Source organism: Orbicella faveolata, unplaced genomic scaffold (assembly GCF_042242905.1).
Source record: "Orbicella faveolata isolate gen_17 unplaced genomic scaffold, um_ofav_v1 contig_27, whole genome shotgun sequence".
Lineage (NCBI taxonomy): Eukaryota > Metazoa > Cnidaria > Anthozoa > Scleractinia > Merulinidae > Orbicella > Orbicella faveolata.
In genome coordinates, this window is record NW_028301555.1 from 8,309,493 (window position 1) to 8,332,062 (window position 22,570).

General features: G+C 37.6%; 2 protein-coding genes across 6 annotated transcripts in view; one reads left to right on the forward strand and one right to left on the reverse strand.

Annotated features, from left to right (window-relative positions):
• Positions 1-1,008: 1,008 nt before the first annotated feature.
• LOC110039843 (prolyl hydroxylase EGLN3-like) lies at positions 1,009-21,428 on the reverse strand. 5 transcript variants are annotated; one of them, XM_089296744.1, is made up of 7 exons: positions 21,349-21,428; positions 10,490-11,073; positions 5,986-6,105; positions 5,450-5,583; positions 5,063-5,115; positions 4,866-4,915; positions 1,009-3,767 (listed from the first exon to the last, which is right to left on the reverse strand). In XM_089296744.1, the coding sequence occupies exons 2-7, from the start codon at positions 11,057-11,059 to the stop codon at positions 3,708-3,710; spliced, it is 987 nt and encodes a 328-aa protein (XP_089152870.1). In that variant the 5' UTR covers positions 11,060-11,073; positions 21,349-21,428; the 3' UTR covers positions 1,009-3,707. The 5 variants fall into 5 exon arrangements, with proteins under 5 accessions (XP_089152870.1, XP_089152867.1, XP_089152868.1 ...); XM_089296741.1 differs by lacking the exon at positions 21,349-21,428 and adding an exon at positions 19,678-19,855; XM_089296742.1 differs by lacking the exon at positions 21,349-21,428 and adding an exon at positions 17,713-17,973.
• The window catches only part of LOC110039846 (uncharacterized), a 28,004-nt gene continuing 25,344 nt past the window's right edge, over positions 19,911-22,570 (forward strand). Inside the window, exon 1 of the mRNA XM_089296750.1 lies at positions 19,911-20,017. The gene's annotated coding sequence lies outside the window, so the exon portion shown is untranslated. The remainder of the gene's footprint in view (positions 20,018-22,570) is intronic.

Here is a 22,570-nt window from a genome sequence, read left to right on the forward strand (position 1 = left end):
TGAGTAAAAATATTCCTCGTCTGTTCGTTTGTGTTTCTGCAGCCACTGTGCAGACGCTATCACGAGTGTGCAAGCTCAATAGAAACTCTATGCATTGAGAATACAACAGTGTAAGTACAGTTGATAAATTGTTGTAAGAATGAATGCCATGGAGCATCTATCAAGCAAATAAAATACACATTTTCAAACTGATGTTTAGTTGTTGTTTTTATACTACCCAGAATTTGATGCTACGTTTGTTTGATTTTTATAATACTTGTTACAATTACAGATGGAAATTGAAACGTTCAACAAAAGTCAGGATTCTTCGGCGACAGAATTCCCAAACGCTTTAGTGGTAAAAAGCCATCTGAAGCAGGTCGATCAGATTGTTCGTTTAATTTTTTCATACGGAAATTATGGTTTCTCTATTAAAATATTGACAGATGTTTGCTTCGCTTATAAAGAAAAAGAAATTCAGCATCGCTGTTCACTATCGTTTAAGCCTAATAGGATAAGATTTCTATCATCTCTTTTATAGTGTAATGGATGTCATTGCTTCTGTGAATAGCTTGTACGAGGTTCCAATTATTGACGTCGCCGTCCTTTGCGAAAATGCACATCTTAAGCATTTTGTTTTTGGCGACACGACGGGACCCGCGAAAGTTTCCCGCGTCCACTGCCGTTGCCGTCCTGGCCTTCCCGTCCTCGTATCTTAAGGTCCCTATTAGCATCTGTGGGCGCCGTAATCGAACTGTTTTAGCTAAAGATTTGCGAAAAGGTAATTCCCCTCCGGGTAGGGGTTGGTGTGATAAATTACTGGTGAGAATTGCAAGTAGAGGTGTACATAGTGTGCTTGCATCCATTTGACTCTTTGTTGGGCAGCGATTAGCACAAGTGATGATTAATAATCTTCAAGATACTATCTTGACTTACTTGAAAATTCTCCTAACTACAACTAAAAGAACTGTGTGGAAACAAGCAAGGAGAATTCATATTTCAAACAAGAGACTGAAAATGTCACAAAGGTTAATAGCTATACCTGAACCATAATTATTTTTTATTGTACAAAGAATTGCCATCCACAATAAAGTCGATGACTCAAATGCTGTATCACTTTACTTAACCCTTCTGAAATCAGGCAAAATTAATGTACAAATTCACAATATTCCTTCAGAATAGAACTTGGTAGTTAACAATATTGAGTATTGTTACTTGAACTTACTCTTTGAAATACTTGGTCACTGCAGTGGTTAAGCAAACTTTCAAGTAACTTAAATATCATACACCATTCAATCTATGAAAATTAAAGATAGTAAGCTTTTTAACTTACAAATATAAATCTATTGTTATAAGACCCTAGATATTTAAAACAGAACAGCCACAATAAGAGCATAACTCAGTAATAAGTCACGCTTTCTGACTGTTTTAGATACAAAAGAACACACAGGGTGCAAGTCAAGGTATACATGTAAAAAAATTGCAACCTTTCTGCGTCTTTTGTGCACCCCCCCCCCCCCCAAAAAAAAAAAACAAAAACAAAAACAAAAACCAAAAACCAAAAACCAGGCAACCTAACCTTACTTCTTGCGTCTCACTAGCAAAGAGATAAAAATAACTACAAAGAAAACTCACATATTTTCTAATATTCTGGGCCAGGTTGTTCAAAGCCCGATTAAGCTAACCTACCAAACGCGTGGGTTTTGATTTCAGTTTTGCAACTTTTTGGTGCAGTTTCCAGGTTCTATTGCTTGTCCTTCAGTTTCGAGCTTGAGTAATCTTAACCAGTCAAAAATATCTATATACAAGATAAATTTATACTTTGGTTAACTTTTCATCCTGGATTAGGGTTAACCCACCTTCGAACAACCTGGCCCTGGAGTTTACAAGACAAACACTCATATCCTTCCCTCACTTCTGATTTTAAAGCCTACAAGTCAGACATCCTATGAATAGCCTCTCATTTTTTTTCTCAGCGTTAGGTAGTGGGCGAGCATGTGAACATGCCAACTCCTCCGCAAGCTGGTTTTCATGCATGCTTGCTTGCTCACCAACTTGAGTTGTTCTGAGAGAAAAATAAGGGACTTATCTTATCACAGGTTAATAAACTGAAGACATCCATTTACAATATGTCCATGTACAAGTACAGCAATTCACATTGAGCTCGAACAAAGCAGAGAATCTCATTCACTCCTGGGTTTTGTAATATGTTTTTTGTTTAACCCAAGGGAAATATTGAATTATTTTTTGTATTGATGTTTAATTTGGGAAGTATTCTCATTATTTGCTTATGTACTTATTTCACAGGCAATCTAATTAACGGATTCAGTGATACACTGGCCTCTATAGAGTGTTTTCATGACAACATGACAGCCATTTTGGCATCAAAACACAATCAAACGGTGGTCATGTTGGTAACTCAAACCAATCCCATGGGAGTTGAATTATTTTCTTATGAAATGTTTTCTTTTGTTCTAGTGAATGCCCATGGCTGGTGGTCATGAGTGAAACTGCTCTATAGTAGAACTCTAATGTGATTGTAGGATGCTCATTTTGTTAAATCTTTAGTTAAACAGGAATTACCAACTTATGGATCATAAGCAATGTTTTGTTTTCTAGCAGGTACATGTGGTGTCATAGGGTGACCTCCATTCAACCAATAATTCCAAAAATTTCAAAATGGACAAATGGTGCAGAAATTGCCAGAAAAATTAACTTGAAATTGTTGAATTTCCAAAAAACCCAAAATATTCAACCGAAAACTATGGAAATGCCGGGAGGGAAACAGAAATTAGAAATTTCCAAAAATTCCTGTATACCTTGCAAGGTTGTCCTCTTTTCTGGAAATTTTGGAAAATCCTTTCCCATTTACCATTGGGAATTTCCAGAAATGCAAACCAGGATTTTTGATCAAATGGAAAGCACCTCTAAACAGGAGGTTTAACTGCAACATTCTCTCCTTTTATTATTACTGTTGACTATCAGTTTTCTCTCCTTTGAACAAAGTCAATGAAGCCTCTTATGAAAAATAATTTAATTGCGATGCAAAATTCAAAGGCAGGCATTTGGCATTACTGGTAGGTCTGTGTGGGTTTATAAGTTAGTATATTCACAAAATTTTAGCGTTAAGTGCAACAAGTAAAAATATACAGAAAGCCAACATATGAGTAATATTCACATTGGTAATACATACAGTATACATATATACCAGAACATAATGTCTTGCCAAATAACAAACATTCCACGCAGGAAAATTTAAGGTGGCTCTGAAATATTTTCTAAAGCAAAACTTGATAACAACTGTTGTGATGATGACCAACAGCACACATTGCAACATTCAATGTATTTCTAAGAATAAAAATTCTAAACTTGGAATTAATTTGGTTACGGGCCACAATGTAAGTTGACATTTTGGCTAATTTAACAAAGGTGACAAATAAGGCTTCAGTCAGAGCCACCTTAAATTGTGCTGCATGTATAATTACGATATGTGCAGCAGTTATTGCTCGGTACATTAAGTTGATGTAAGGAATAATCATTCAGAGTAACAGTAATTTTTTTGTCTTTTTTTAAGTCTTGTTTAATCCATACCACATTATACAGTAAATAAAAAAGCAATTGTATTATTAGTAACATTGGAAGTTTCTGATCCATTGCAAAAAAACATTTGCTCTCCAGTTAGACCATTCCACTGGAAACTATTGCAGCATTTTGACAGTATGTACATTTCAATTATTTTTGTCGCTTTCCTTTTCTTGTTGCTGATGTCCTTCTTGGGCGCTATTTTCCTGTTGAAAGCAAAGAAATTAACTTTAATTAATATACTTTTAATAGCTTACTTACAATAATGATTAGTTTCTGTGCTACATGTACATGTATTATAAGCCATTCATTTCAGGTTTCAGTTGATTGGAATAAAGGTTGGTACTCAGCATCCATGACAAAACTATCTTTCATTTGAATTTCATGCGCTGTAAGTTAAAAACCGAACTACACCCTTAATATGCACATCATCAGAATAAATTTTCTACAGCTCGAATCTCATGATTTCTTATGATCTAATACTGGATAAAAGACATCCAGTTAAATCTTATAAGGGAACAGATGGGACCTAACAATGAACACTGTGTTTCCCTCAAGGAGAAAAGCCCATGTACATACATGTACATACAAGTACAAAGATGCTAACCTACATGTAAAAAAAATGAAAATGCTTCTAGGCCCTAAACTAATTAATGGTCAAAGTAGAACGCAGCCAGTTCAACCAAACAATATGTGAAATGTCCAAAAAAGATTTCCAACAAAAATGCCAAAACTCAGCACAAAATGTCTGAAAAATGCATTTTATGTGCTTTCCTTGGTATTGTGCGGGAGATTTGGTGACCAGTACAGGAGACTGGGAGAGTCGATACAGATGCACATACAGGATGTTAAAGATGTAGCATTTGTACATGTATGTAGCTGTGACCAGCAAGGAGTGATAAATGGCACAAAATTTGTGACTCATCGAGACACCCAGTTCTTTGTTAGCAATTCTGGCACTGAGATGTAAATGATTTTTGACTGCGAGACAGGAAACACCCTTCATGAAACTCAGATTAAACGTTCCAGGGACCCCTCTTTACTACATGTAGGTAGCATTCCCCATCCACCCATAACTAAGAACTGATATTAGTATCTGCTAATGGGAGGTATCCATCTCTAGAATGTGTCTATTTATAAGGTTCAGCTATACAGTGGAACCTCACCTCACCTCACCAAAGAGCCACAAAAATCTGGGCGTATTAATAGGGTGACCATTTTAATGGGGTTCTTTAAATAGATTGATACCTCCTTCTGGTGTTCCTCAGATTCAAAAATGTTTACATGACAGAAGTTTTTCTAACCTGCAGATTGATGTTTGCTTTTCTTATTGCCTGATCTTCTTCTTGTTTTTCTTTAAAAAAAGACAATGGCAACAGGTCAACACATTCTCAAAACCTGATTTCACATTACAATGAAAGTCTCTGACTTGGACTTGAGGGGAAGGGCAAACACTTAAAAATACAAGTGCACAAAATTTAAGGAGCACAAAACCACTTACTTCTAAACATAGCTCTTTCATGCTTATCAAAGTACCACACTGTAATAGCGTATCTGGAAGGGAGAAAAGTAAAGATGGTGACATGAGACACATTACTTCCAAAAAATTTCATGTCATCTATAGATCAAAAATAAGATACAATTGCACCCACAAAGTTACCAGTTTATTACCTTACAGTGATGTGAGCTGCACTGTTTCCAGGTGAAAATATTTTTTTGTGTGTTACAAATGTTTGATGCATTTTTGATGCACCTTTGAACAACAGGTTGATAGGTCCAATTTCAACAATAAACAACTAACAAGTAGATGACTACAGTACTGTACATGTACATCCACAAACCAGTTTTAAGCTGAGTATATATAATCTAGATATGGATACAAACTAACCTAACATCGTGAGATGGTTCTACTTCATGCGGGTTTCTGCGATCTGACCAAAACAACAGAAGCCTGTCCAGTTTGGGTAAAATTTTGACAGCCTCTTCCCTGCCACCAGGATACAGTTTTAACATACCTCCTTTCTGTAATAAGAAGCAATCATGGCATATTCAGTCAATGCAAAAATTCAGAACATGGTACAGTACATGTAAAACTAAACTAAAAATGAGATACTCCCTTACAAAAGGTGATAACATGTGAAAGGCATGTATACAATACAGTCTGTTCACAGGTAGACTAAGAACCTGGGGGTGGAGTAATATTCGGCAGATTCAAAAGCCAGTAAATATTTTTGGATTACCATTCTTATTTACTGGCAGTTAGAGTATACATGTACATTGCACACTTGAATTTGAAATAAAAAGTTAACAAGCTTCTGCTGTCACACAGAATTAAGACGCCCTGATGAATGTACACTACATGTAAGTTGCTTGTTGTTGCTGAAAGAAAATGAGATTAAAGGAGAAATAAATAAATGTTCTGACCTCCTCTGTCCAGCCTGGATTCAAGTAGTAAAGCGTTGTTATGCATCGTCCATCTTGATTAGGATTATCTACATGTCTCTTATATCCAGTGCCTTGACCAGGATAGCATGCAACCATTGCCTGTTTACAACAAGGAAAAACAGAATCAAATCGTTAGTTTGAACATAATTTTATATACAGTACATGTAGATACTGTACCTGTACATTAGACATGACTAGATTAAGAACTGGGAGGAGGAAGCACAGCCTTATGGCTGATTCATTAATGTAAGACTCAGCTAAAAGGGTCGTTACCAATACATACATGTATATTATTGACCTAGCGTGAGGTCCGTATTGGAGAACATTGGTCCTGTTCTTTTTTTTTTCACAAGTTTTTCGACCATGAACCTGCAAAAAGGAACTCAACCAATAATTCTCCATTAAGGACCCATCACGCTTTCAAGTATTTATCATAATGGCTCTTTAAATCTGCTGATAAATTGATTCATCTCCACAATCCATGCTCAGTGAATGCATGTGTGAAAGAGATTTACATTTCTCGTGTCAGTTTTGTGAACATTTCACTGAAATTGTCCTCTAAACATAAAGACCAAAAGATTTCTACCAAACAGAATACTGTTTATTTTGTGCAATGAATATTTGGGGAAAAAAATTGGCTGAAATTGATTTGTGAGCGGTCCATCTTAGCAGGCCATATTGCAAAATTTGGACCACCTCGGAACCAATCAGAAGTCTCCTTTTGATCGCAGACCAGTTCAGCCATCTAAGAAATTAATGTACTATTGGGTTCTTACTAGAAGAGACGTGATCAAAATGCGAAAATTCGGAGATGCAGAGTTGCGAATTGCGGGAGAGCAGAAGTTTAACTTCACAAGCCTGCCACTCAAAGTTTGTGCACTGTGTTTGGCCAGTTCAAACAAAAGCCATCTGAAAGCTGTCAAAAGATGTCAAACATCAATCAACTACTTCATCAGATGGCAGTAGTAATGGTACGCAGCTGCTTCTACTGTGTAGTCCTTCTCACGCGTATCGACCAATTTGCGTAAAAACACTGTGCAGATATCGACGTGATAGGTGCCACAGTGCAAAAAGTCTTCCAAATGTACCTTTTAACAGTTTCATCCTAACTTTTTTACACTGGGTTTTTCCCCTGTAATTCAGGAACACCACTGCTATGAAACTTCACATGATAATCATTGATTTGTGATCATTTTAATACTCTTTCAGGTATTCTTGTACATGTAGCACTATTATTGTACAGGTACATGTAGTTAGTATCTGGCTTTTTGCCAGATCTAGAGAACTCATGAAACAAATGAGCTGCTGTTTAAAACTTTGCTTTGAATATAAAGTACATTTTTGTTTTACTAAAAAGTGCTTAACATGAACTAATTTTAATTTGAATATAAATATGTTGGGAAAAACTCTTTGTCACTACATCATTATAACAATAAATGAAGGATAAATTCATTCTAGAATAGAACAAAGTCACCATTCATCCATCTTTCATAACTGTCTACAAACTGGTCAAGGGGTCTTGTGCAAAATCTCTATCTTTACTATCTTGATTTCTCATTATCTGAACACAATTTACTACATGTACATGTAAGTAACTAAAAAACATCCTATTGTGGACATCTCAGCTTCACTATATGCCCATCTGAATGTTTTGAAGGCCGCCTTGTTCACGTGTTGGCTTATATAATAGCCTTCGTTATCACGTTTGTATCTTTATCCACTTAGATCTCATTTACATATTCTCCAAGTTCAAACAAGAAGTCAAGGTTAACCTTTTGATAAAACCAAAACAACTTAAACATGCAATATAAGAGTAGTGGCAAGAATGTTGATTTTATCACTAAATCATAACTGTTAAATACTCCTTTGAAATCTGAAATAGAGGTTGTTTGACTAGAGTGGTGATTATATAACAGAATCAGCCGCCCATTGCTAGAACAACATCAAGGGTTATTAGGTTACCCAGGCAGAATGCATGCATCTCAACATTAAATTCTCAAATGCAAATTTCTTCAAATTTATATTTACATTTATGTGAAACTCAGATTGCACATTAGAGTGGTGAAGTAAAATCAGAAAACATAGTTTTTACATATATTTTTGACTGATAATATTAATTTCTGAACTAAAGTTGAATGGATCAAAGGTCATTGGGCATCAGAATAATTGTCACAAAGAAGACAAGACATATACACCATCCAGAATTCACAAAACATCTCACTACAAAATGTTTAGCACAGAAAACAAAACACGTACATGTACATGTAAACATCACAGCAAAAAAAATTTGTCTCAGTACATGAAGCTTCTGGCTTGAAATGGCTATAAAAATTGGTATGCATGGTTTACATGCTGATTCAACTATAGTTTACGCCCTGGAGCTATAAATTCTCACATCTGCTGTGTTGATGAAGTTCCTCCGATCATGCATATATAGGGTGTATTATGTAATTACATGTATGAGATGTGCTTTAAACATCTGAAAATCTTTTCCTATTTTTGTGCACAAGCAATTATTTCATCATGATATCGAAGACTCAAGGTGTTGTCGCTAATAAATGATCTATGTTATAAAGATATCTTGAATTTTGTTCCCTCCTATGCAACAAGTTGTACATACAGGAAACCTTGCCGAGACCAACAACCCTGTTGTAGGTGAAGGGTGTCGCAGCCATTGCCAAAAGTACATACAACTCTCGCTTGAACACATATTGTGTAATACTTACAACAAAGAATACCATACAATGAGACGTGCCAATATTAGGGCTCTTTAATGTAGGCTGCGGCAGTACTCCCATATGAAAGGGACAAGGATGCTCATTATAAAGTTTGAAAATAACCCTTAAGAGGTACCGAGATCCTTCTTTGTGTGCATGGCTTGAAATTTTTTCACCACTCTGTGGCACCAATTCTAAAAGAACACTTGATCTTCTGTCATATTTTTTCAGTTCAATACCTAAAAAGGTACTAACAAAAGGTCCCGCTGTGGACCTTTTGAGGCCAAACACCCTAAGAGGTACCAAAATTTAACCCCTAAAAGGTACAATGAGCACCCCCGTCCTTTTAGAATAGCAGTCCCCCCCCCCTCCCCTCCCAGGCTGTAGGCAGTTTTGGTGCAAATTGTGTCAAACCATTTCTGGACTACACCTAGTTATATAAGAAGTTGCATGGTGTAAATGGCACCTACAAAGTTACAAATGCAGCCTCCATTGAGTTCGAGGACTACAATTGTATGAGTTTAGAGAAACAAAGCTGCACTGCGAATTCCTGTACAGTCAATATGTCCCAGTTACATGTATACAGGAATTGAAACAAAAACTAGAAATGAATTTCCATGTGGATAAAGAATATGAACCTCATAGTACTCAATGAATCCACATATTGTATAGAAATTATCTCTCTTCAATTTTGAGTCTTTATAAAAGTTACACTTGAGTTTACTTGAAGGTGTTCTCAGAAGGTGTTGGTCACAGCTGAAGCCAAGGAAAAGAGATGGTGACTGTATCTTGCACAGCAAATGACAGACAGATAAGCTACTGCATGCTACATGTATAGCAACTTGAAGGAAGTCATCTCACAACGACAGCTGCAATGATACACTGTATACTTATCAACCAAACAGACCATACATGTATGTTGTATCACAGGAAATATGGTCGTCCAACAAGAGAGAAAAATAAAAGCCTTGAAACTATACTCTCACATGTGCATGCATGGAACGATGTATATGTGATGGAACTAGGTAAAAATGCAAGGGAAATATCAATATGCTGTGACGGAACAAAAAGTTTGTGATCATGAAGAAAGCCATTCTGTTCACTTTGTGAACTGCATAAAACCCTTGACCTTTGTAGCAGCCAAAGGTAACTGATCTCAGAGGAAAACGAATATTTCCTGTCTGTGACTGCAATATTCTGTCGCCAAGTCTCTAAAGTAATACAGAAAACACTCAAAGTTTAATTCGTTGTTTTGTCCAGCGTTATGCAAGATTGGTCACGCGCATAAGAGAATGTGAGTACGTGAGATGCCGCACGTAGCTAACTTGCGTTACCGTACATAATTCAAACAACAATGAACGGTTCTTATAAACAAGCCGTATGTTAAGAATAAAAAAAAACTTGAAACTGAACTGACACCAAGAAAATTATCTTCCCTGCCGTACTAGCTTTCGTTCAACTTTAAAAATAGTTCTCATGATGCAAAGTGTGTCGAAACGATTATGAAACTGTAATTCATCTAAGCTATTGCAAATATTCTGGCACATTCTATGTCATTAAAGCTTAAGTTATATGCAAGCCAGAAATATCTGAGTGTAAACCCAAAAGACTTAAAATACATTTTCGTTACGCGTTATCAATTAATATCGAATCGAGTGAAATATGCAATGTTACGTTGCTTCTGTTTTGCCCGGCTTTTCCACCAGAAGGCATAAAACTTACAAAAGGAAATATCGACTGTTATCCTCAATATTAGAAACCCTTACCTTCGTTCTGTGTTCGATGTCGTACTCGTCAATAAGTCCATTACATTCACGAACTAACGCGTTCACTCTTGCCATGTGAAACGAAATGGTCGCACAATTTTCTTCTTTACCATCAATCCAGGCTATTTTATCGTCTCGTATTTTCTTGTTCAACATACTTCCATTCCCATTTGATGAAACAAGTTGTCCATCAGTGAATCGTTGACGGTGATGTAATTCCTTAACTTCGCCTAGGATTTTTCTTGCTATATCTTCTCCATGAAAGTCGTCCAGATAACAATAACCCTGTTTTTTTAAAGTTTCAACAACAGCTTTTGCCTGATCGTGGTAAGAAATTTGAAGAAGGTCCATTACCTCGTAACCATTCAACCTAGGTCGAGAGTCTCTAAAATGTTCTTGCTGTCCCATCGTAGACAGTCCTAGACATTTCTTCCGATGTAACTTCGAGTCGCTCTTTCGGTGTTCAACACAACAGTACTGCGCGACTCTGCAATGTTGGCACGTTATGGCCGCTTTCTCGTTACACAATTCACACAACATGTTATTGCTACTTGATTTCACGCAGGACATTCGTAGAAACGAGCCTGGAAAAAGATGGACCACGAATTAGATTTGATCAAAGAACCACAACACACTCTCCAGTTAGACAGTGACACACAAATCACGTGTAAACGTACGCTTCGTATCACGTGACCACAATAGACCCTGGGCGAAAAAACGTGATTTTTCGATTCGTTTTTCCGGTCAGTTATTACTCCCATTAAAATAAGATGGAAATAAAGTTAAATAAAAGCAAAAAACACGGCCTAAAACCAGGAAAATTTAATCGTAAATGCCGTTTTGCAAAATTTTAGTTTTAACACAATAGTCAAAGAACAGAAATTCGCTCGTACGTGTGACTGATTTCAATTTCCGCCACGTTCGAACAAAATATGTTGACGTCAGAAGTAAACAATCCACAAAAAGTCACGCTATCTAAAAACCCATGATATTTCATTGATTTTCCTCAATTTTGGCTCAGAAACGTCTCCAAACAGGTTGCTTTACTAATAGAAGCAATTTAAATGGGCAAAAGAAGCAGTTGAACAGTGCGCGAAGCTGAAATTTGGCAAGAAGTCGACGGCCTTTGTGATCACCGCCCGCCCACGCTTCGCGGTATAAATTTCATGCCAATAAGGAAAGCAGGAAGCCTGATTGTTATGGTAATGTTTTGAAGCCTTCTGCCCCCAAATATGACTCTCTTTCTCGGAAAATCAACAGAACTCGAAAGGAACGACCTACACTTCAAAGCGCATTTATCAGCCCTTGAGACAAAACCAAACAACAAACACCGTGACATTGTACTGATGGTGTATGTAAATTTTAACGAGGGCGACATCAGAAAATAGAAGTGCCAAGGGCACTGCAACCCAACTTTCTAAAATTAAACAAGGTTTGTTCCAAAAATAGCTTGATGTTGTGTTGTTCTCAGAGAGCAAAAATACGAGAAAGTATTTGGAAGTAAAAAATTTTTTTGGCCGGTTACACGCGAAGTGAACGGGAGGAAATCTGTCGCGCGGACGATATCCCGGAAATTCGACAATCTAATAAGTTCTGGCTTATTCAGGTGTTTCACTGTATCTTCCCGGACGTGCTGCATCGATGAGCCGCCAAAATGATTTTCGCCAAGGGAATGCTCGCCTAATAAATTCAAGATTTATCCTTACATCGAATTGAACTAACCATTTTCAAACGAATGCAAGGGAAACAAAGGAAAAATATTATAGTGGTTTAAGCTAAATGTTCGCCACTTTAAAAATAAGAAGGGGAATGTGACGATTAAAATCAATGGTTCGTAAAACAAGAAGATTTTTATAAAGACAGATTGGTGGGAGAAGGCAAGATTTGCTGTCCAAAGATCAATTCTAAGACGCAGTTGCTGTTTGGTCTTTCTAAACATCTTCACGTGGTGCAAAAACGGAGCGAAATATCGTACCACCCGTTAGCTTCACCAACGGCTTATGTTCAAAATTTTGCTTTCACAGTGTATGATCCCTCCTTTGATAAATACGTGACCTAAATATCGACATTTAATCAAAAATAGCTGCCCTTTCAATTCATTTATGACTTCAAATTTTATCACGTAGTTTGTACACGTTTTTAGTGTCCTGATTACACTTATTCGAGAGTTCTGAACAAAAGGTTTTTCAAGAACACATAAACAATTTAATTGCTGCACTATGATTGGCCCATTAATGAAAGAGGTTCTCGGTTAGAAACGAGAAGCCTTTTAAAAGCTTCGGAAATGATTTTCAAACAATGTTTTCACTTTGACTAGATTTTCAAACGTTGTTCCCATACGTGATGTTTGACAGTTCGATAGCAAATTCGAAATAGAAATCCTGCTGCGCGAAGCTGGGTCAAATTAAATTCACACCTACCACACATCAAGGAGGGCACTGCATTCCGTGAAAAAGAACTCTTGACCGACGATTTATTTAGTGAAAACGACTGAACATCACCCACAGAAGATAATTTGGAGACCCTAGCTGCTCCTAAATATTTCACTCCTGCTTTCACGTGAAGAAAACTCTGTCATGCAACTGAACATGTCATTGATCAATCAGTTTTCTTGCCGCGACAAATGCATTTGAGTTATTTCAATTAAATTAGATTGACCAGAAAAACGTTGTTGTTCTTCGTTTAATTGAGGTCTCCTTATCTGGCCAGATGAGGTGAAATTCAGAATTTAAGTAACCAGCGATGTTCTGGTCGATCCGCAAACACCAATGCAAAACAGAAGGTCTGTCAGTTTCATAAGGAAATTTCGCTTGTTAATTCACCAGTTCAAACCCACTGACCACCAATTCTCCTCTTTGATCGCTTTAATACTTTTCTAATGACTTTGACGTTGGTGGTTCCGAAATTTTTTTATTTCTATTTTTTATTTTGAAAATGTTGTGCCGAAGTCTATTTTCAGTCCATTTGGTTGAAGATTTTCTGTTGTATCTCCATGGCGTTTGCAAGTCCTCGCAAACGCCATTCTTCATTCGCCAAAGTAGAAAAAAAGAACCGTCAACTAAAGTCCCAAACTTTATTTCATCGCATACCGTTCAATTTCTGACAGCGACATCTCCAAATACAGTTCAATTTTGTTCAAATTTCGTAGCCGAAAATCTGAAAATGGCAGATTTCACTAAGTCATCTATTGCTGTAAAAAGGCTGGCTCACAACATCACCAAAACACGTTCGACAACCGTACAGAGGACAATGTCTGATAATGAAATAAACGTACGCAAACAGAATTTAAAATTTTCAATGATCTTAGTTACAGGCATAACTGTTTCCTCGACTTTTCCTTTTCATTGTTTTGGGTTCCTCTTTCCGGATCGTGCAATTTGTCATGACAGCCACAAAGCTGGCCTTCTGCCGGAGAGAGTGCAAATTTTGAAAAGCTTTTATTCAGATAAAACAGACAGCAGCCTTTAGAAACTCGCAGTTCTCAACGTTTTGACTGAATAAATCGTGTTTATCAAGGAGATACATCACTTTAGAACTAATTTCATCGGGTGGTCCTTTGATAACGTTTTAACCAATGACAATATTTAGGCTTGCAAGTTGTCACGACACCAGATAAAAACCAAAACTTCTCGAGTTTTGTGATCTACGAGGCAAACAGTTTCTATAAATTTGCTGAAGCTTGTCATTGACTCCGTTTTAAAGATTATACTGTGAAGAAGGTATTTGTAAATGGCTTCTCGATTTTCATAGTTGTTCGTCAAGTTCAGCCAAGTCTTTGCCAGTGGAGGATTTGCCGGTCTGTGAGTTAAAATTAGACACTTTTTTTTTGGTTCAATCGCGAAACGTTCTGAATCAAAAGTAACCTTGCTCTTTTAACAAACGTTGAAGCAAATAAAATCACTACAAAAGTTTTTAACGTACCAGCAGGTGTTCTACCTCGAAGAAAAAGTTCTAGGAAGTGATCTGTGAGATTTGAAAGTCGTCTTTGACACCACGGGTTTGGCCTCAAAATGAAACTTCTCCTTTCACTCGGTCGTTTCATGTTGTTTCTCCGCAACAATAGTTTAGCATACATGCTGATTTCTGGTGAAGTCTTCGAAAAAAATATTGGATGAGGTTTGAGTCTGACAGAGTCCTCAAGCAAATGATAAAAACGGTCCATGGATTCGCGGCTTTATAGAAAGACACTGACTAACGTGAAGCCGACAGACTGGGGTCGAGTCACGCGTGTGATCCGCGCGGTGTGAGAATGCGCATGATTAGAGCGCGAGGTGACATGACTTAGTTTATACGAAGTTGACGAACTTTGTTTCATAACCCACATTTTCCGTCTCTTTGTCTCTCGCGTCCCCCCTTTCACCGTAAAGTAAAGTATTACACGGATAGAAATATTTAGGATTGATATAAAGCGTGACAACCATCACGTTGTCGTGTTTGTAAGTGGACTAATTTAATATCCAAGCACTTTTCGGACATGACTAAAACACTGTGCTATTCATCCTGTCACGAACATGGCATCATTCACACTTTTTTTTTTTTTGTAAATTGAAGAAAGTAGACTCAATAAATGGATGTTTTCTTTATCACCAGTGGAATAAGGCAAGTAATTGACCACGATTTCAAAAATAGGCTATAACGGCCTTTGATGTCGAGAAATTTCGCGAGCATGAAGACGTACGGTTGCCATGATAGCAAAAATTTACAAGCTGTGGTGGAGAAGAAATTCGACCAAAGCAAAACACAGCTTTCAGTCTAAAATGTGTGATATTTCAATTTAAGTTCCCTTCAACAAATAGTTCCAACGACAACCAGCACTTTTAATTAGATACATAACTAATCGCAAATATTTAGAACGTACTTCCTCTGAATAAGACACGACAAGGGACCACGCACAAGAGCAGTTCATGCAGAAGAACACGTTTAGCAGTTGTCAGAGTGGCATTAACTAGTCATAATAATGTAATCCTGTATCCGAACAGTCTTTATATAAACTCAAACACTGAAGTAGAATTAGCAGCTGCGATAAAAACGTGACTGAGTTGTGATTAGCTTCGAACTTGAAGAAGCTTTCCGAGAAACCCTTTCAAAGCTAACTCTCTTAAAGGGTTTACGTATCGCGGGTTGAATGTTTCAATGGTGAAATTTTTAAAGCAACGTCAATAGATGTTTATGGTTTCTCAAATGCTGACGAGTTAAAATATGAAACAATTTTACGAGAACCCATTGCACAGAACGGCGTATGTATATCAATAAAACGACCGAGGCAAACTGACCAGTTTTAGGCGGCTTCGTGTAGAAAGTCGCACGTACCTTCGAACTAATAGTGTGTAAAGGATTGCCAAGTCCTCCCTGTTCTGTAGACCTTGCTTGCACACGCATTTGAACAAATTTCCCCAGAAACGGTGTTTGGTTTTCCAATTTTTCAAACAGTTTGTCTGTTTAACGGTGCTCTTCGACAAGACCAGCTTTCGCGACGCCATGTTGAAACGTTGACTGTATTTGTATAGCCGAGAGGTCTTGGGTACGAATGTAAGGGAGTAGTCACTATTATAACATGTAAGACATGTGTAAATTGACGAAGTACTCTGTCTTCTCTGTCAGAGACCATCCAGTGAGAAACGATTCGACCGGACATGAAAATTAACACCCCAAAAAACAGCCCACATCGGTAGAATTTCTTATCGCTAGAATTTCTTTTCTTCTTGCCCATATACAGACCATCACAATGAACTCGCAAGTTGATTTCGATTGAGAAAATCATAGGAAAGGTAGCTGACAACAGTACAGTAAAATGGATATACATTTCTCTTGATAGTTTCGCATCGATGCTGTTTACAATGCTAGTCAATTCTTGCAGTGGTCGTCTCACCTCATAAAACCTGTTGAACATATTGCGTTTGTCACGTTTTCGAATCCCACACAGTCAGGAAGAAACCAGTGTAGTTACGCGACTTTCTCAACAGTTGGATTTATAGCGTCCTCGCTAATAAACTTGAACTCGCGACTTTGTTGGCAAGCAGTTATAATTCTTTGATCAGCCAATTAAGGGTGTTTGGAGATACTAGCTGTTATTAAGACTCACAAAATACCAATTTCAGACCGCACGGCTTGGCAATGTTTTAATTTGATTTAGGCAAAGGCTTTGGAAATACTTGATGTCTCAGGACTTAGAAAAGAGCAAGTTTCACGCAGGATAACGCCTCAGTAGAAGTCGGCTTCAAACTGAGGAAAGCATTCTAGTCTTTTACTGAACACAGAGTGATGAGCAACTAAAATCTCTTCAAAATTTCAATTCAAAGTCACACTTGCGGGTTATTGGAATAAACGCATTCATCTGGTCACCAAAAAGAAAATTTGTCGATCTGTTTTTCAAGTTCTCCCAACAAATGCTATACACAAATGCCTTGAAATTGGTTAGAGGAATTTGTTTGTTGATCTCAGGTGTTAGGAGGTTTATCAAATTAATGTCTGTTCTGTTTACTAGAAGCTGGCCACCGGCAAAAAAAGTGAACATCTTCGATCCTGACCTTCCTCAGGAAAATGAACGAAAAAGCAAACACACCAAATTTTCAAACACTGGGCCCGATCGCAGCTGTTCGTAGCAAGTATTTATTGGGTTTCCCTTCTGTTGTTTGCCGGATAAGCCCACACAGGACCCATCGTGCCGGTTTCCACGTACGTCCCGAAACAAGGACATTGCCGATCCCTCTCTTTGTATCCCAGTAGCATACAAAGCCTTTTAAACAGAAGTTTTGGTGGTGTTTTTGATTAAATGAAAGGTCTTTACCAAAGAAATATCTCATTTAGAATTGCTAAAAATGTTCGTGGTAGTTTGCCAAGCAGGCAAGGATATCGTTTCAACCACATGTTGGGCTGCAAGTTCCCGAAACCCGCCTAGTTTGCTTTGTGGTAGTTACGAACTGCAACTGAGAAAGCATATTCTGGGCAGATTCTATAGTCGCTCAAATTTAAACATTTCTGTTGAAAATAAAATAACCTATAAAATCATAAACGAGCAATATCAATTCTGTTCAATTTGTTTTCATGGCAAGTTCCTTAGTTAATTCCCGTTTCTGATGACCAAGCACCCGGTAGGTACAAATTAGTCAAAATATTTTTGTACGGCAAGGATAACACTGCAAAACATTAGCGACCTCCTCGCATCATGTTGAAAAGCAGTTTAAACAAGGAAAATTACCACTGAGATAAATTTTTAGACGTACCAGAAGATATCTTGGCTTTGAAGAAAAGCTCTGTATAGCGACTTCTTCGGTTTGAAAATGCTTGTACTCGACGCGGCGGCGGGGCCGGTTTTAAAAATACACCTTTCCTTGCATCGTGAATCACACTTGGTCTTCCCATGTTGTTTCGCTGTAGCAATAACTTGGCATACATGATGATATCTCGGGACGAACTGAGCGAAAGTTGCTCTGTTTGAGGTCTATTGAAACTGAAGAACGAGCACCATGAAAGTCACAACTTATTGAAGAAAACACCGCCGAGAAGCTGAGAGACTGGGAACTAGATGAACGCAGGACGTGCTAGGTAACACGGTTGTGCTCCCGTTGATCGTTGCTAACACGTGAAATTATCGGACTTGGACTGAGATCGCGTGAGACCGTCAAGTTAATCAATATTCCGATAAAATAAATATCAGGAAATGTACCAAATTGGTATTATTTTTATAAAGTAAGATAACCCATTTCACACTTATGTGACAAAATAGAAATTTTGGAAAATATTATTTTGTATATAACATGGACGAGAAACTGTTGAGTCTGTTTGATGGGGAACTAAAACTTTCCTTTGACTGCGAAGCTAGAGAGAGGTGGAGTCAAAGCTAAGCTGATGAGGAGTTCATGCTTATGAACACGTTCACTTAGCGAAAGCTTGTTTTGATATGTCACGCTATGAAGTTACCATCGGTTGGTCATTACATGGCGGTATTTATGTTAAAGAAATCGATCGTAGTTGTCTGTGGAAGTGTATCCCTCCCCTGATATTAATCATTGTACTGATTCATTTTCTGCAAGTCATGGACTCCTGCGTGGTCAAAACTGTAAACAACATCTGAAGATGGTTACTATCTCATACAGTGATGCGATTGATTCATTTTTGAAAAGTCTTCATAAGAAACCTTTTTAAATCTTTGTTGTTTCGTTTTAGCGCGAACGAGTGTGACTGAAAAACCCATGCCATCAACAAGACTGTCATTTGCTCCACTAGGAACTCACAGAGTTGATACCATGGAAAACCAGTGACCTGTAAGCGAATTTTCTAAACAAGACCAATATAACAGGAGGTAAAGAACAAAATAGCCATACGCTATCGCAAAGTTTACATTTAATTTTTGCAAAGCTTTTCTCGCATTAGTTTCTCCAATACCATTTAAATGTTGATCAAAATATCGCAATCGTTTGGCAAAGAGTAAAGAAGGTTGTGAGAAAGAAAAACATTTTGAAAGGGGAAAATGCCTTGATTTATGTCCAAATTCTCGAAGCGAATACCAAAGAAAGGTACTGAGACCAGTAAAATGAATTTGTAAGTTGACATCAGATCTTAACGGATGATCCGCTAAGACCATCAAGAAGTAATTATTTGCGCGAGCGAGCCTCAGTTGTGCTAATTTTGTAAACTCAAGCCTTTTGTCGTTTTCTTAAAATTATTTACTTGTCTACTACTATCAAGACCCTTTTCTCTTTTGTTTTTCTTGCGAACAAATTATGCACGAGCCGGGAGTTTTTAACGCACGCGGTTAAGCGACTTTCCTCTTTAACTGTTTCGCATGAACACATGTCAAATGAATTTCCTTGTCGGACTCAGCCGGCACGATTAAAATTTGCAAGTATGAAAACCGACCCACATGGGAATTACCTTATTTATTTATTTAGCTTAAATATTTTTTCTCTTTTTGGCTTCATAAATCAGTGAGGTTAAGAGGTTAACCCTTTCAAACTAGCTAAAACTGATAAACGCTACCGCCCCGCGTTATCAGTTGGGAAGTGCACGTGCGTGTTCGATAGCCGGTTCGGGTTGTCACGTGAAACGAATTGCGCGGAGTAAAGATTCTACCGGCTAAAAATTATTGCCTACCTCTGGCTATAAAATTACAAATCCTAATTAGACGATTCTTGATATTTAAGATAAATGTAACGAAATTTAACAGATAAGAATTTAAGTGAGCATACCAGAGGACATCATGGCTTGGAGGAAAAGTTGCGTTGAGCGATGGGCCCGGTTTGGAACTTTTCTTTGACTGGCCGACAGCGACGAAGCCGGCATCACAAGAAAACGTTTTCTTCTAGAATTGTGAATTACACTCGGCCTTCCCATATTTTTTCGCTGCAACAATAACTTGGAATACATGATGGTCTTTCAATAAACTGGATGAACAAACGAGTTTGGTTGAGTCGTTAAAGAAGAAAGATTCTTCCTTCGAATATGGCTCAAAACACTGAAGTGAAGCTGGGAGACTGGGCACGAGTAAATGGACGTGAGACAGCGCACGATTAGGAAGTGCTTCAGCAGGTAATGGTTTTACGAAAACAAAACGATATTGGTAATTCTTGAGTCCCTTGTCAAGTCAGTGTAACATAGTAACAAGAGACAGTACACAAAATGTTGGAGTGATCCGCATAGTGAAAACGATCGTGTTTACTAGAAAATTACTCTAAAAATTACTTTTCACGAATTTCAATTTCACCACGTTATCTGTCAACATGTCACTCGTTGAATAAATTGCGTGACAACATCTCATTCAAATTTGGCATGAGTTTACTACTTTTGTTTTCGTATTCTGACGAGAAAGCAAGTAGCTTCACATAACTTAAAAAATTACAAGAAAATTAAAAAAAAAAAACCGGAAGTTGTATCTACTTTTACTTTGTAAGTTGCTCAGTTGTTTTGGTTTGGGGCATTGGGGTCAAAGTTAGATATGAGCAGTATTTGCAGAGTTGTACAGGATTACAACTTTAAACTTCTTTGTACAAATTCAAAAAGACAACTGGTTCGCTTGCGAAGAGAAAACGACGCTACCGATATTAAGATTTTGCAAAGACTAGAAACACTGTAAAGGAGCTTATGACAAGATGCCTCTGAGTTCGTTGCAGAGCCGTTGTGCATGACAGAGGACACGTCTGTTAACTGGGTTAGTTGTTTCACGTGGGATTACATATGGAAAGCAGTTTTAAAGCAAACTGTTTTTAAATGACAATGAAATTATGCTGGTGATTAGCAATTTGGCGACAGCTTTTGTGTGGCAAGAACAAGCAGTATACAGAAACAGTTTCAATCCAGCTAATTGAACTGCAAGTATTATTTATTGAACCCAGTGTATCAGACGATACAAAAATGTATTTTATAGTTCTTGGAGATGCGTAAATCGAAGTAACTACATTTGATAGAAACTTTAGCCAAAGGGCTATAACTCTAGGGCTACAACCGTAAAATCACATGTCGACCAGATTAATCAAGTAAATTTTTAGGGTTTTTTGTTATAGCAATAGCAGCGCGGCGGACCACAACGATAGAAAGATTAAAAATGTCTTCGATGGTTGACTTCGTGGAAAATTGAAAATCTGCCAAAATGCCCGAAAGGAGAAGGTGAGATTTTAAAACCACTGTTGCTGTGTGCATTTAGTTGAGCGAAAATAGTCGCCATTAATCATATCCAGCGTTGACCAGCCACAACTACCTTATTTTGAACTGATCACCAAACAACCTTCCTGTGGGACATCGACTTGAAAGTATGTCATTATTTACAAATATCACCCTTTCCGTTTGGAGAAGAAAGTCAACTTTTGGATAAGGAATTCGGGATTTTGAGGATTTTGGTTGACAAATTCTAACTATTCGCTCACCTTTCGTATATTTTTTAGCTTTTTCTTGAAGCTGCTAGGCCTGTTTCGCAAACAACTGAATTCTAACTTCCAGTTGAAGTAAACACGAAATTCGTTGACATGCGCAAGAAAGGCTGAGCAAATTGCCGAGGTGCGACTTATTACCGTTGAAAAGACCGCCCTTTTGATTGCTTATATCATAACAAAAAAAGCTGAAGGAGGTTAAAATAATGATTATGATGACAAGCCTGATTTTTCTCTAAACCTCAACCGCAACGTCGTTCTGTACTTCATAACAAAACGAACAAGGACAAAAGTATAACGTGGAACGGGGGTGGGGTGGGTGGGGAACAGCCGATATACTCGGTGTTGTTACAGCAAAAATCGTGCTACAACACACGGAAAACCGTAAAAAAACAAGTCTAGCCTTGTTTTGAAGGGTCTTGATTGATTGTCAAGCTGCCAGAATTTTAACTAAAAGATGATAAAGACCACAACAAATACTTTTTGTAATCAATATATCTGAGCCAAGATGGTTCACAAGTAAACATTTGAAACAAGCAATTGATTTTTGAAGTATTTGTTTACTTCAAGAAGACAAGAATATAAAGTACTTGTGTTTTGAACTCGAATATAAAATGTTTTATTATTCCATATATTACGCCTTTTTACCATATTAGGCCAGAGAAAGCGCAAAATATAAGCCCATGTTGCACTGTAGAGTCGTATATTGTTCGTCATTAGCACGCTCCCTTTGCGATCGGTACGATTTTCGGATCATTCAGGATGTTTTTCAAAAACTAGAAGCCCAAATACTAGAAAATGAAATTATATTGTTCATTGCTCGTATTTTTGATTCCTTTATTTCCACGCAACTCGCAAACTAAAACATCCGTGCAATATGTTTAACCATCGCATAAGGTGTATTACATAATTAGTCACAGTGCAGTCAGTCAACACGCTATCGGTGAGTAGTGTTAGTGGAAGTCTTGAAAACCGCGTAAGGTTCGTTTAGCCTTGCCACATTCAGTACTTGGCTCGAAACACTAATTCTCTATACAGATTATCCTACATTTTTCTCATTGTTCATTCTTAGAATTTGGTGTTACATCAAGATCGACAATATCTCCTAGTTGATGATTACCTTTGCTCTCATCACCTGCCTGTCTCAAAATGTATGATATTGTCAAGAGAAATTAGAAGTCGAGCGGGCTTGGAAACGGTTAGAAGGCAAATAACTCGA